The sequence below is a fragment of the Anoplolepis gracilipes genome, chromosome 7 (assembly GCF_047496725.1).
Source record: "Anoplolepis gracilipes chromosome 7, ASM4749672v1, whole genome shotgun sequence".
In the NCBI taxonomy this organism is placed as follows: Eukaryota; Metazoa; Arthropoda; class Insecta; order Hymenoptera; family Formicidae; genus Anoplolepis; species Anoplolepis gracilipes.
The window spans coordinates 7,648,817-7,665,094 of NC_132976.1; the positions used below are offsets into that span (position 1 = coordinate 7,648,817).

At 31.8% G+C, this 16,278-nt stretch overlaps 1 protein-coding gene across 3 annotated transcripts in view; it reads right to left on the reverse strand.

Moving 5' to 3' along the window:
• Window positions 1–809: 809 nt before the first annotated feature.
• LOC140667385 (uncharacterized) overlaps window positions 810–16,278 on the reverse strand; it is a 36,431-nt gene continuing 20,962 nt past the window's right edge. For all 3 annotated transcript variants that reach the window (XM_072895268.1, XM_072895267.1, XM_072895266.1), the window contains one exon: window positions 810–15,597. In XM_072895268.1, the coding sequence (XP_072751369.1) occupies window positions 15,272–15,597 (326 nt within the window). In that variant the 3' untranslated portion in view covers window positions 810–15,271. The remainder of the gene's footprint in view (window positions 15,598–16,278) is intronic.

A 16,278-nucleotide genomic window follows, 5' to 3' on the forward strand; every position in this document is an offset into this window, starting at 1 on the left:
ATTGTTGCTATTTAAAACTAAATTTCGCACGCGAAAAATTATCACGAGTACCTCTCGGTAAAGTGTCGAACGTAATGTAATAAATATCGATATCAGAATTTCGGTATCATTCGCTCCTATGCGCGGGTTTAAGTGAAATCTGTTTGCATATATCACGTCGTTATCTTTTCTCGCCGAAATGCAGCGATTGACGCACAATCATCCTTAGGTGTGTATCTTTGTTTCATAATGTATATATGCACAGCTGAGTCAATACTATTACTATTATCATTATTATTATTATTGATTACATATTCATAGCTAAGTCAATATTACTTTTTTTATTACTGAAAATCATCTTTTGTAGTATTATATTAGTAAACTATTCTGTTCATTTTCACGAATATTTTCTCGAATTACAATATTTTTTATCTATTTATTATATTACTTTCGTAAAATTTCATAATTATTTAAAATAGTATATTAAAATTATATTTTGTGTAATTTAACTTGAGTTAGAGAGAGAAAGAGAGAGAAAGAGAGAGAGAGAGAGAGAGAGAGAGAGAGAGAGAGAGAGAGAGAGAGAGAGAGTGTATGCTTATCATTGTGATGTTATCAATTGAGTCTCCGATCTTCAGATTTTCTCATGCCTAATTTTTTTCTCTACTATGATTATATTAGATATAATGTTTTCTTTATTGTAATGTATTTATAATAATGAAAGATATAATAATGAACATTCAGATGAAATAAATATTTAAGTTATTTTTTTAATAATATAAATAAAGGAATGTATTTAATGTTTAGTGATAGAATTATTCTCAAATATATTAGGCAAAATTTTTTATTGATAACATTTTACAATTACATCTTTTACTGGGTCGTGATAATCTGAAAAAGTTCGGTATCTCGTGAAATAAAACGCCAAGCGCGAGAATTATACTGTATGCAGTATTATAATAAGTTAATTTTAATTTATTAATATACGGCAAATATATATATAATATATATGTTTGTGTTCTTAATAAAATGACAAAATTCACATAAATGTATGTCACGTTACACGCTATAAGAGGGGGTATATTTCGTGCATGTGCGAGTGTGTATGCGCAATTTACGATCGTTTCTACGATCGAGTGTCGACGATATCGCGAGTACGACATACATGTATATGTGTATATGTATATATGTATATATATAAAGATCTCTATATAATACATGGGATAAAAACATCGTAAGAAACTAATACGTCGAATTATTTATATCGTCGCCAATGGAATCACGTGTGGACGCCTTCCACTTTGGTGTCCGAATATATTAAACTATTCGCGTTTCTCTCTAATATTCAATAAAATATGCAATAACGGAGCATCATCAGAAAATTTTTTTTTTTTATTTCTATCACTGAACGAATAATCGTTTTTTTCATGCAATATTTTGTAAATGCGTGTGTTCTTTACAGACTTTGAATTCGATTCGTCGTTTCGACGTCGAAGACAGAAAGGATGACAGGTTTCAATGGAATTTCTGAATGCGTCCGATTCGTGGACATCTCGACCGGATGTATATGAGAGAACAAGAAGATGGTAAGTCATAGAAAGTTACATCTAAATTGGACACGCACACACATGGCAGAAAGAAAATTTTAATTTATTCAGAAATAATTTTAATGCACATAAAAATAATTAAGAGTATATATATTTAAATTTAGGAATTTATTATTAATTAATAATAATAAATTTAGATGTTAATATATGTGTATATTTGTATACAGAAAACTTTATAGTTTTTTCAGTTAAAACAAAAATTTCTTTTTAGAAATCAAGAGCAAAAAATCTTGTAATAGATTTATAAAACTTAATCATAAAAAAATATTAATTTTTATAAAAAAAATAATCTAAAACTTTTTTTTTGTTTAATAAAGTGTAGAAGAGGGGGAGGATATACATTTTTAGATATTTCACAATATTTTCTGTTAAATTCTATAACAAACAAAATTATGTTCTCCTTTATATGATATATACTATCTACTACTTTTGATTTTCTATATGTGAAAATTCTTTTTATATCTTACATATATATATAAATTACATTGCATGGTAAACATTGAACATTAAATAAGTATGAACATTAATTATTTCATGATACTTGGATTTGGACATCTATCAATTCGCTTACAAATTCTGTCGACGATTTCATTCGTACATTATCATAATTGATCGTGATGTTCGGCGCTTTTATAATTTGTTTTATTGTATGCCCAGAACTTTTCTCACGTATTTATCATTAACACACGATAAGACAATATGTCCACGAATCGATTTCAAAAGTGAATCACGAGAATGATAGGGATGGCGTGTCAATGGTATTTTATCGAGCTTTATCGAGCTCAAAAACTTTCCGACACATCTGACATAAGAATTTCTTTTAGCTGCATGTCTAAAGTGGTTTTAAGTCAGCGTTTTTCAAAAAGCAGTATTTTGCTTCTCAGCGGCAAAAACCGTAAGGAAATACTCTCAAATAGCAATGACTAGTTGAGTAGAGTATAAAAAAAGTACTATGATGAATATTTGCATAAGTTATTTCATGAAAAGTGAGATTGTTCGCGTAAATAGAAAAATTCGTGAAAATTCAAGGAAAATTCCACGAATTTTTTATTTTGTTTTTTAAAAAACGTAAATGCAACATTGGAAATCATTGCCTTAAGCGAGAAACGACAAAATACGGACGCCGTTTTCCCACTTGATCGATATTATACTAGTAAAATTATAAATATAATTATACTATTATAGTTAATCGCTACGTTGTCGAAATGTTGGTATAAGTACGATACATTCATAGAAAGAGACAAGAAAATTCTCGGCCGACTCTGAGGCTGATGTCGCATTGTTATTTTTTTCTTTTTTTTTTTTCTTTTTTACTTCACTTACATATACAGGTACGAATATATAACATCGATTTGTTTGTGAAATTGCCTAATCGCTAGGCTATGGTCCGCAATGTATTCGTCAGTGCTCAGGTACGCGCCAAATAAATATATCAGTTTGTCTCTGTGGCGTTTTGGATTAATATAAGGCACGTACCTGGCAATCAGCGTCCTAAACCTAAATCTATAGGTAATTCGTGCACGTGACGTCCCTTGCGTCTTCAATCGTCCCCTATCGACTATAATGTTATTCCCGACTTCGCCAAAGGCGAATGGGAAGGATTTTATGGACATAAATTTCGCCAATCATTCATGCATAGTACGCAGAACGAGGACGATGATAATTATCATAATTATACATAATTACCGACAGCTATAAATATGCGTATGATTGAAACAGCACTTAACAATGTTTACATTTATTTATAATGAATAATTACAATTTTATTCCATTCTGATTATGCACACACATATATAAGTAACTCTTTATAATCTCGATTAGTGAAAGTCTTTGTTTTATAAAATGAAATTAATGTCTGAAGAGTATTATTGTTTTATATGCTTATATAATTTGAAGAAAGAGAAACACGTATCAAATTAAAAATATATTTAGCTAACATTAAATTTTAACTATAGAAATAGCTATTGAAAATCCATTATAATTAATGCAATCACAATAGATTTATATTAATTTTTTCAAACTAGATTATCACAAAATATTAATTTATTATGCAATTGTTATATAAAGTTTTCGATTTAACGAGAAATATTCTTTGCTTCATTTCGCAAAATATTATTTGAATGTAAACTATAACTTTAAATGCTATTGCTCGACAGAAGTAACATATAAAGATAGCTACAATTATAAAACATTAGATATTAAAATATACAAAATCGCAGGTTATATATATCGTCTCCTTATATAGTTTCAAATAACTTCTGCATAATTTTTACTGAACTAAAATTGTTCAATAACATTATTATATTTCTTCAAAGGACGCTTATATTAATAACATCATTTATGGATATGCATTATATACATATAATGACCACTTAATAATTTTTTTAGTAAAAATTAGAAAATATGTTCTTCCAGATCGCGTAATTAGTTGACTCAGTCTGTATGAAATTTAAAAAAATCAGAAAGATATTTGCATTTAATTAGCGTGGTAAAATATCATCGTCCTACGTATGTACATGAAATACTTATTTCCCGAGATAAAGCCGTGTGAAACGATATCGCGATGCAAGGGCCATCATGCGTGGCAATTATATTTTTTGTCGTCGTACCTTGATGCGCGGCACTTTGCCGGGATATCATCTGGTGGAGAAGTCGATAAAAAGAATACATCGAATACATACACATACAATGCTTATGTACAATTTCGCTGAAACGTGATCGTTCGTATTGCGATCGTCCTCGTTAAAATCGTGCGTTTCAAGATGGACGGAAAATCATCGTTTACGATTACCTTGTTAAGTGCTTTATTTTCCAAACACATCGTTATCCCTGTTTCTTATATCAGTGAATATATTTTATGAATATTAGAAGAATATTAGAAGATATTATTTCTCATATGTTTTCATTAATTATAATAATATTAATAATAATATATTAATACTAATATTAATAGTAATATTAATAGTACTAATAATAATATTAATAGCATAAAAATTGATTTATTGAAATTAATATTCTTTCACGCTCAGTTTTATATGACGAAAACGCATTTCCTTCATTTGTAATCTTAATTTTAGTATCATCATTTATCATCATATTTTGAATTAAAATTGAAATCATTTAGCAATATCTATAATCTTTATAAAATAATAGAACAAGAATCCAGGCAGAACAGACAATCATGATAATGTTAAAGTACGTTAAAATGACAAGAAAATGATCAAATTATGATTAAAAAGTGACTTTTTGTAATCATATTCTCATTATTTTGACGTTTGACATTATCATGACTTTTTGTCTTATTATATTGTACTTGGGAACCACGATTATTCTCGATTATTGTTTCTCCTGCGGATGAGCGATCCTTACGTCAAGAACTGCTTTTTATTTGTAATTTATTTATAAATTTTATAAGAAACAATTGCCTCTTATAAAATTTTTTTCCATTTTTCCGTTTCTTCTGACTAAATCTTCATTAAAATTTCGTACAGCATCGTCTGAAAACTGGTTTCGAGATATTTCGGGATATTTTATCATGCTCATATATTCTCTCACAGAGTACTGTTCAGTATGATTAAAACGAGCTGAATCGTAAGGTTTAAAAATAAACTTTTTATTTAAATAAAAGAAATTAGCTTGTTACAGAGCTTCGTTTTTACATTAATACATAAGAAAATATAAGACAAAAAGAAATAACATAAACATAAGGAAAACAATATATATAATTATAAATATCTTACACTGTTGAATATATAACTATATATTCATATAAATAATTTTTTAATTTTGAAATTGCCCAAATGTAAAGAGATCCAATAAACTAATTTTAAATAGTATATCTAATTCGTGAATTAACACATACTCTAATTTATATTTCATTAAATATCATCTGTTTTCATCAGCATTTTTTTCTATGTTCATTAATTATCCTCAAAATGACTCAGCTCGCTTTCACTAAAAACGCTTTCATACGAATTCTTTCGATTCTTTATCGTATGCGATAATGACGTAACGAAAGTTACATGTTTACATACGTACAGGTACGTCGAGAGTGAACATCGCTGACCTCATAATCACTGGCACTTTAACGACGACGGTCGCGCAAATATCTCTTGTGGATATCGCGGCGAATCGGCGTATCTCAAGTGATATCCTAGCGTGTGCCCAAGGTCGACTTTTAACAATCAGTCATGCGCATTTTGGACATATTACTCGATTAATTCGCTTACTTCGTCAAAACGTGCTCTATTTATATATAAGCCCCGCGCACCGTGGTCTCACTATTGCGCATTTTCACAAAAGTGCGATTTTCCTTTCTTCGCAATCGTTAGTAAAATGATTTAATTCTTCTCAATTCTCCGGAGAATATTAAAAAAGAAACGCATTGAAATATTTCTAAATTTAACATCATTTAATATAAAGTTCGTCACAATTTACTCGAGTTACTTGAAATTATTTCAAAATTTCTTACATGCATCCTATCGTAAATTAATTTTAAAAAATTTACGCTTTTTTAAAAATCTTTTTTTCTTATTTTACCAATTTTCTTTTTATTTAATTTAATAACGTTGAGAGTAAGATTCAAAATCTATCTCGCATATTTCGCAGTGATATGCAACGCACGTTTCCGCTTCAAAGTATCCATAATATCACGTAGATAATAAATCGCCGTTGGAATTGAGCGATACGCATTTAACGAATTTTCGTCGCACACGTTAAATCACTTCAGCGCTTCACTCATATGTGCTCTCTAATTATCTCCTTTATTACACAGATCCCTTTTCTCCCGCTTAAATGCCATTCTCTCGGGAAATTCTCGTACGCTACATTCTATTATTGCTTTACAATATTGTAATTTTCTCATCAATGCAATATTATAGCAAAACAGCCATTGCCTTCGATAATTTATCACGAATATTCCATTATATTCCCCATCACACTTATATATCTCGTTTAATATACAGCTTAGTATAAACATATCAGCTCGATGGTATAAGAACGGCTATCCTTCAATCTACCTAAAATAACGCCAACATTAAACATTAAGCCGTGTAGAGCTTAATGACGATACCGATTAATGACCACGTCGGTTGCGATACCATCGGCATTTCCTATCGGAAATTGCTGGTAGCATTGATGAAATCCGATGACGAAACAAAACACGTATTAATGCACCGATCCATATACGGACGTTACGCAAAATCCCGCGAATCCGCGCTTTGAAATTTACCCCAATAGTAAATCTCTCCAAATGCTTCTCTCTTTTCGAATCAGCAAATTGACTTTGTAGTCACAAAAATTTATACCGTTATATCGAGTTATATAATAGCGAATAGTTTTAAAAGTTGAAGTTGATTTAGTTATGCGTCTCGGTCAAGAATTCACATATCATGTTACTCAAATTTTTTCTCAAACATTTATAACCTTGTGTGTGTGTCGGCAATTATTCCAACTAGCTAGGAAAAAAAAAAATAAAAATAAAAGAAAAACTTATTCGCGAACGCAACGCTTTGCGTATAAGCAATCGTAATTTGATCGGAAAACTTTAAATATAAATACTGGCAAACGTGAACTTTTCTCTCAAGCTAGTCGCGATTATATTTCCGTTTTATCTGGTTAAATAACCGCACGATTTATCGTTCTTTATGGAAAAGCACAGTAGATCGCGGGTTAGATGAAAATAAACTCGACTATGCAAAATCCAGTATAAAAACGCATCTGAGATGCGAATAAATGCGAAAAGACATCAAGATAACGCGTCGTAACGACGTAGGAAGGAAATATATGCGTATATATATATATATATATATATATGCGTGTGTGTATCGTGCGAGTTCTCTCGCATTTTACAAAAATAAATATGTATCGCGTGTGTATATATATGAGTCGCTCTCGTGCGCGGGGCTTCGAATTAATAAGGTGTACATGCTATTTGATCCACTCACCGTCTCTTAATACACGACGATATCCCAATGGCAAATGGCAATCAATAGTTTCGGCAACGTGCCACGATTCTCTTCTCTGCTCTACGAGAGAGAACATGAGAGAGAGAGAGAGAGAGAGAGAGAGAGAGAGAGAGAGAGAGGGAGAGAGATGTACGTACGTCCTAAATCGACAATCGGAGTTCGCTAACGAGCTATCGTGTGCCAATCGTAAATTGTACGCACACTACACGTAAGCATGTTAATATGTCGCTAGCGGGCAGGAATTGAAACCGATGTTACTTCGACGAATAATTAGCTTCTCGTGCAGCGCCCGCAGCAAAATACGTCTCGTATCAACTATCGTATTTCCATTATCACGCGTAAACACGGAAATCATTTTACTCGACCGCATACTGCATTGAAAATTAAATTCATCGGAGATATTGCATCAGTTTCAATGAGTTTTAATCCCTGTTAGTCGGAACAAAGGTTTCGAGAGAGACTTTCGAGTATTTCACCTTTAATCTGGCAGGATAAAATCGAGCTACGACTCTCTAGATACGAGATAAACAATCTGCCGACGTAAATTTTACACGCGCATAAATTGCGAACATTAACTTTGTTAAGACGTACATCTCTAAATTTACTGTAAGTCTAAGATTCTATCAAAGATCAATGAATTAGTATCGATCCAATCGTTCTCTCATGACGCTCCAATTCAAATCCAGCGCAATTAGTCAACGTATTTGGATAAGTTCTTCTTGATATTTTATCTCTATTGATCAATAAAGAGTAATTTATATTAATCGTTTATTTTTTTCTTGGTTTATTTGTATCTTGGCAAAAAGATACTGCCTTAAGGAATTAAGATCAGCGTATGATTGAACAAATTCCTACACGCAACGTGTAATGTCGGTCGGAAATCCTCCTCGTATGAAATCCTCATATTTGCATTTTTAAACGAGCGAAGTAAAAAAATGCGTAGTAAAGAATATACATTCTTATGTATATGTAGGTATGCATGAACGTATAAAACGCAGAGATTCTAAAAGATTTATCTTTCTCTCTCTCTTTTTTAATCACAATAATGTAAAAAAGATACTCTGTATCGCCCAGTGTAGTGCAGTATATCAAATACGTGTCTTTGACATAAATATTTGATTTTTGAAATATAAAATAGTATCTTGCATTTTATACCACTTTAAATTGCCCAGAGAGCAATTGGTATTTTAACCATATTTTCGACAAATTTCTTCTGTGTTTGAAATATATTTTTCGATATTTTGACTACCTCTTCGCGACAACATGCGATAAATATTTTTTTTCGATTCAGCTATTATGTTTTGCATTCCTTTATTCGATAAAAAATGTGTCGTGGAAAAATCCCATTGAACGATGTTGGGCAAACGCTCGGCAATGAATTTTCGCGAGAGACTAAAATTACGAATATTAATTTTACAATTATTACGCAACTACGAGCTAAAAAGATCATTGTGAAGATAAAGCCACGGCTAGCCGCCGTGGTTAAGTTATGAGGAACCGACGTACTCGCGCGCAGTTGATAATACGTGCAATCGATCGCCACTCTCTTGAATTCGTTCTGGTGTTGGCGAGCAAACGGAGCAAGAAAAAACGAATATAAAACTGTCATCGATTCCTTTAACTATCACGACGATTCTAGAAGAGGATCCGAGTGTGATACGACGAGCGATATATTGCGCTGTTATGAACTGTAAGTCACAAGATAACGCGCTCATATTAAATTATTAACTTGCCCTAAGCTAGCTACGCGCACCTTACTTGATATTACTATAGTTGTTAAATTGCCGAGAAGTTGACAATGGTGTATTATCACACCTCGTCATCGAAGAAGCGATTCTAACTTCCTGATTCTTTTAACAACAGATCCTTTTAATTATGGATAAACTTTTATCATCATCCGGTTCATTTCCGGTTTCTTTCGATATTACTATCGAAGATAATATTTAATAATTTATTTATTATTATAGCATACTGCAAACGTTTTTGAATACATATGTTTTTTCAATAACTGGTATTTTTAATGGAAGACACATTTAAAAAGCATCTAATTTCTAAAATTTAAAACAGTTTTTAAAAAATATAAAATATGTAATATCGAGAGAGAAAGAAAAAAAGAGAATTGTGTTCCATTTATTCATAAACTCATTTTTTTATTTTTAATGAATGTTCTGACCGTTTTTTGCAAGCGTGTCTTCAATTGTTAATTTACATGTTAATACGTCGAATGAAATGCGCACTTTGTGCTCAGCTCAAAATAACACCGCAGAAATTGCGTGTCTAACTAGTCATAAACAAGAAAGTTATCCGCGAGTATTACATGTCAAAAGTTACAAACGACCGTCTGCCAATCAATGAAAAAACAAAGACGATCGACAAATTGGCCCCAAATTCCCCGGTGTCGATGGTGACATGAACATGGTTTTCTTTTTCGATTATGGATCGACCGACTTTTATAGTCGTTCCGATACCGTTGAATAGAATTGTCTCATAAATGTTGTTTTTGCAATATCGTACTTGAAAAAACTTGGAAAATATTCAATGTTATAACAATAATGAATTGTTAATTTTTATTTTACATTTACATTATCATTCATAGCTTTACATAATTTTATCGTTTGCAGTATCTAAAATATGGTATCGTGCGCGCTCGTCAAAAAGTTTTAATGAATTTAAGAATTTTTTTTAGAGAATATGGATGTTTTGAATAAACATCTATATATATACAACTTGATATATTGCCGTTTATTGCATCGAAAATACGCTATTGTGAAAAGTTTCTATTTTTGGCGCGAAAATATAGTTTATAGTTAGTTTTATAGCGGTTAAGCTGAAAAACGAAGTAAAAGTTTGTAATGTCTGAATTTCTCGCAACTGTGACTGCTGCCCGCAGACATTTAGGTCGCTTTTCCACGAGTAAGTACAATGACTAATAATAATAATAGTTTTAGAATTTAGAGATCGTAAACTTGGAATGCACTTTGGAATTCCTCATCTTCATTTTGTGTTAGGAAATCCGATGAAGTATCTTTTGTGGAAAGATTCATTTATTATTCGGTTTTTGATCTTTCTTTTTGACAACTTCAGAAGAAAGTTTTTTTTTTAATAAAAAGCCAGTTTTCGAATATATTTAAAATTAGGTAATATAAATAATACTATAATATCAACAAATAATGCAATAATATACATATCAGTAAGAATAAACAATTCATATTAATTTGTATATTCTTCACATTTTCGTGACTTAAAAAAAAATTTAGTCAAATAAAAAGAAGAGAAATTGCATGAATTCTTAGCATTGTCTATATATCTTGATGAATTAGATAATGTTTTAAATAAATTTAATAAAATTAGATATTGCTATATTATACATTATCTAAATATGTTTATATAATTTTTTTAATAGTAAACAGAAAAAATAATTTTAAACCTTTCCAGCATTCTATTAGTACGCCAAATCAAAAACCAATAAATTGTGTTATATCATTATATATGATTATTTGCATTATATTTATATTATCATTATTTGTATCACAAAATTCATTTTCCCATATGTTTTCGTTACGTCAATTTAATAATTTGTTATTTCTAAACTGTATATGATGTGTATGTATGCGTGCACGACATGAAAGTGTATAATTTTCAGCCGTAATTGCATTTACTTATCGCAAAAAAATATTATTACTAAATGTTTAAAAAGATGTTAGGTATACCTATACTTCATGTGAAGAATAGTGACGTTAAAAAATACGTTGGAAAAAATGTTTCATCTTATATTGTATTTTATCAGTCATAGAATAATAACAAAATGCGTGCAATACAAAAATAAAAATGGTAAAAGCTAAAAATCCAATATAGAATTATAGAAAAAAATATATGTAACAAGTACACGTAATTATAGGTATTACAAATCTATTATTCTCCGCATCGCAATTCAAGCTATATCTTATAAGAAAAGCAATCTAAATCGAAATTATATTTCTGAAACGCGACATGCTACTTGATTTCTTTCTTATTATAAACTTGCGACGTCAAGCAAATCCATGATCTCGTTCCGTCGTATTATTTTGCAAACGTTTTCCTACGAGTTTCATTTTCAGCAAAACTTTTAAGCTTTTGTTTCGTTATGTGTATGGTCACGTGTATAGAATCACAGCGCGGGAAGAAGCGAAGGAGGGATAAAGAGGAAAACATAAGATAAGAGTGAAAACGAATTCAGAATAATATATTGTAAATGGAGAGAGCGTTAAAGAGCGTACACATACATGCACACAAACATACGTAGAGGTCGAGTAGTCGCAAGATTGTAAAATGGAGCATAGTGAATTATGCAGTTGCGAGAATTCAGCGCGACGGATTACACGATATATATGCGGCTCGGTAGCTAGGCGCACCTTACATCTTCGTGTAATTTAGCTAATTGAAGTGGGCAACGACGCCAGAGGATTTACGCGGAATGCGGAAAAAAGTAATAACATATTGCGTATGTTTGCCTGAACCATAGGCATTAAAGGTAAAACAGAAAAATTAATAAATGATTTTTTATCTGTCAAAATATCAGAGTGTCTCATTTCAATTATGCATATAGCTTTTAATATCTAATATTAAATCTTTTATTTTTTTTTATATAACAAAGCTGCAATATTAACCACTACATCTTATCTTTGTCCAATAAATTCAAACTTTTATGTGGAGTTTAATTTTTGTCATATAATTTAAATTTAAAATGTAATAGAGAGAAAAAAACATAAGTATGAGAATCTGCCAAAATTTTTGCGATCGGGAAAAAATTCGCGATCTTAAATATGTCTTGTGTAATTTATATCGATGATCCGAATTTAGTATCTCCTACACGAGCCTTCATTTACATACACACGAAACGCTAATGGAACTGATGATATCCGTGTGGCAGTCTTCCGTCAGAAGATTTCTCATTTTCAAATTCGGTTCACGAACACGTAAGTACTCAGCATGGGACGATCTTTTCCACGCTGTGAGTTCCGACGTCGGTCGGTCGAACATCGAGATCGTTAGGAAATTAATTGCTTGTCGCACAAGACGACCTTTTACGGCGGCAAATTCGATTTGCCCGCTGACATCGTCGTATTACTTTTGCGTTTTATTGCTGATATCAGGGCTCTTTAATTCAGGGAATGGCAATCGCGATGTGTGGTCGGGCGAACCTTATCTTTCGCGTATTTCACGACGCGTTGTGAAATGTTGTATCGTTCAACCATCCGACACAGTTGCACATTTTCGCATTTCGCGATCGATCACTTAATATATTGAAAAAATGATTCAAGTTCTTACATTATAAAAATATAATAAAAAAATCGCGCTTTTAAGGCGAAATAAATTTTTTTCAGATAACAGATCTCATATTTGTTATATCATATTTAATAGATATTCTCTCTCGGACCTATCGAAAGATTAAAAGATTTCCAGCTATATGACATGTAAATCGACGCTTATGTTATTCGTTGCATTTGATCTCATTCCTTAGATGCTTTGATAATGATTTATGACCATTATTAGAATCAAATCTTTCCGGATTTGTAACTCTGATTAGAATTGGATTCCTTCTATATCTTATATATGCTAATTTCCTTTGACCTAAATATACGATGATCAGAGATATGTTCAATTTTCCTTTAATAGCTGTGTCCCGGTCTTTAATCGATAAAGAAAAATTGTAAAAACTACTTCAATATCTTGAATTAAGTAAAATAACTTACAATACAATAAATATAAAATAGAATTATTCTGAAATGAATGAGTTTTTTTTTTTTTTTTAATAGAATAGAAAAAAAGTTTAAAAAATAACTGCGAATGTTTCTCATAAATCTTAAATGTAGAACAATAGTCTCAATATTTAAAAATACACAACATTCTACGCAATCATATTTTTTAAAATAGTGATTTTTCCAGATTTATTCTACTAATAATAAATTGTGAATATGTAGAAGTTTTACAAATCTTGTATACAGTAGGTATTTAAAAAATATAAAAATGAAATATCAATTATATTTTTTACTCTCTCTAATATGCTGCAACATATATATTTAGAAATTACACAATAAATTAAATAAATGTAAATAAGAATTTTTTATATACATTCTGACAAAAAAAGCGCAAAATTATATAAAGTGTCATATTTAATGCAAAAGGATTCCAGCTGTACAAAAAGGAAATAAAATTATATCTTTTAAGTCTCAAATTTCCAATTTTATCCAATAATCTCTTATTTCTTCTTTCTTAATTGAACTGAAAAGTAGATTTTCTCTTTACTGTGATATATAACTTTAAATTGTTCTCCAATTTAAAGGTTGAACGTGTCGTGATTTCCTCGCGCGATACCGTCGTATTATCAGTGAAAAAGATTTAAAAATCACTGCTTTGCGAAAGATTAGAAACCCAAATGGGAAGCTATCTTTCTATCCGTATTGCTATCTATTTCGAAATTTGTCTACGTCGGACTTCAGTCCGCCTTCAGTCAAGATTGTTGAGCGCGAAAAGTCAACAGACCATTGCCGACAAAATCGCCGATTTCCGCTTCGGGTCGATCAAAAATTCGATCTCGTATATACAAAATTAAAATGCAAAATAGATAGCAATGTAAATATAATCGCACTCGCGTTATTTTTTCAACGTGCAAGTAGTAAAGCAATATCGTACTAGCGTACCTTTACCTTTAGCAAATTATTTTTTTATTTTGCGCAACGCTTCTTTGTCGCTTACATTTATGCTGCGACAAAGGAAACCATCATCGATTGTGTCGTTCCGTCGAGCGGGTGCGATAAAAATCGATGAGATTCCTTTCCCGTAATAGTCCCAGGATTATGCGCGACCGATAACGAGTCCGTCCGTCCGTAGTAATCTACGCTGATTGCTGCCTTTTGGTGTCGCCTTTCACTTTACTTTACGGGTATTTTATTTTACGACTTTCTCTCGCGCGCGAACGTACTCTTTGCGGTAACGACGCTTCTCGCAGAAAACGCACTTAGAACACAATCCCCTGTGGCCTATATTTACATTTTACGGTAATTAAGATTGTACACTTACCAGACTTCACTATTAGGGATGTTTCTCACTGGCCCTCGGAATTTATAACAGCTGTGAAAAATTCAAAGAGAGAGAAAGAGAGAAAGAGAGAGAGAGAGAGAGTGAGAGAGAGAGAGAGAGAAAGAGAAAGAAAAATCAATTTCCTTCAAAAATTTGATTAAATCACAAAAATGGAAGAAAATCGAAGTTGACAAGTGTAGTTTTCAGAGCGTAACGGGAACGGATCAGGACGTAACGGAAACATCACGACATAAAATACAAACTAAGATATCGTAATCGAGATTACTGTTAAGGCTCTCAAAGTCACGAGAAGGAAATAAAAATGATTTCCTTAGATTAGTTTTGAAATCGGATTCTGCGCGTGCTTCGTCTCACAGAAGCAACAAAAGACTTCCTTGTCCACAGAGGGCTAACAACACACGACGTCGAGAAACGCGGCCGGAAAGGTCGCTACAAAGCGATACGCACGTGTCTCCTCTTCTCCCGCGAAGTCAGGAATATCGAGCGGTCGATACTTCTCTTCGACAAGAGTCGACCTTGTTGACCCCCCCTCGTACTCGAAGACAATTCCGAAGCGTAAAACGTTTCAATGGAAGTCTGCTGCAACTTGCCAGACTTGCTGGATTATTCTTCTGGATCGAAACGATCGATCCTCGAGTTTTATAGAACGTGAAGATTCTCGCAACTTTTCGATTTACTATCGCGTGCCCAGACCTTGTCGAGCAAATTGCGCACTTTCAGGCTGGTGCTGGTCCGACTACCGCGGTACTTTTTAGGCGAGTTGTTCTCCGAGCACGAGCCCAGCGGCGACTTGCTGCGATTTTTCCGCGATCTTTTCCGAAACATTTCTCTAGTCCTCTCGGGATTCTCTAGCTTCAGACGAATTTGCGTGAGCAGGCCGACTAGAAGCTCGTCGACATTATGATTGATGCCGACGGATGTCTCGATGAACTTGCAATCGTAAGACGTCGCCATGGATTTACCCTCTGTAACGGCAGAATCGATTTATCTTTTATTTATCTCTATTTATCTTTAAATTAGTGCATAAAATACTTTAAATACTTATCATACACATCTTTATAATTTTTGAATAAGTATAAATAAATTGAATGACAAAGTATTAATTTCTAATAGTTTATCTGCAGAATGTTATGTACTTTTCTCGTAAACTATATACTTTCTAAAAAATTAAAACACAAATTTGTATAACGGTAGTCTCAATATAGTACATGTGGCTTTAAGATCAATTAAAGAGAGTGAAGATTGCTTTCATTATTTTTTTAGTGCATGTTTTCGGTGAATTATTTCCAGCATAATTAAATGTAAACCTACAATTTTGGAAGAAAATATTTAAGGAGATAAGCCACGTACAATTACTGCCGCGTTTCATTGAAATCATTTATTAAAAAGCTAAAGAGGATGAACGCTCATTCTAGGCCTCTTTTTTTCTTTCTTTTACTAACATAAATTGCATTTATAAATATAAATGTGTACAATATATATACAGGGTGATTCAAAACAACCTGATGTCCTTAAAATAATATATTCATTGTCATGAGACTCCTCTAGACGGTTAATAATATTACACAATAATTAATTATCATTACAGAATATTATCGTTTGAAGTTTATTGAATTATTATTGCATTCTATACGAAATTATACAAT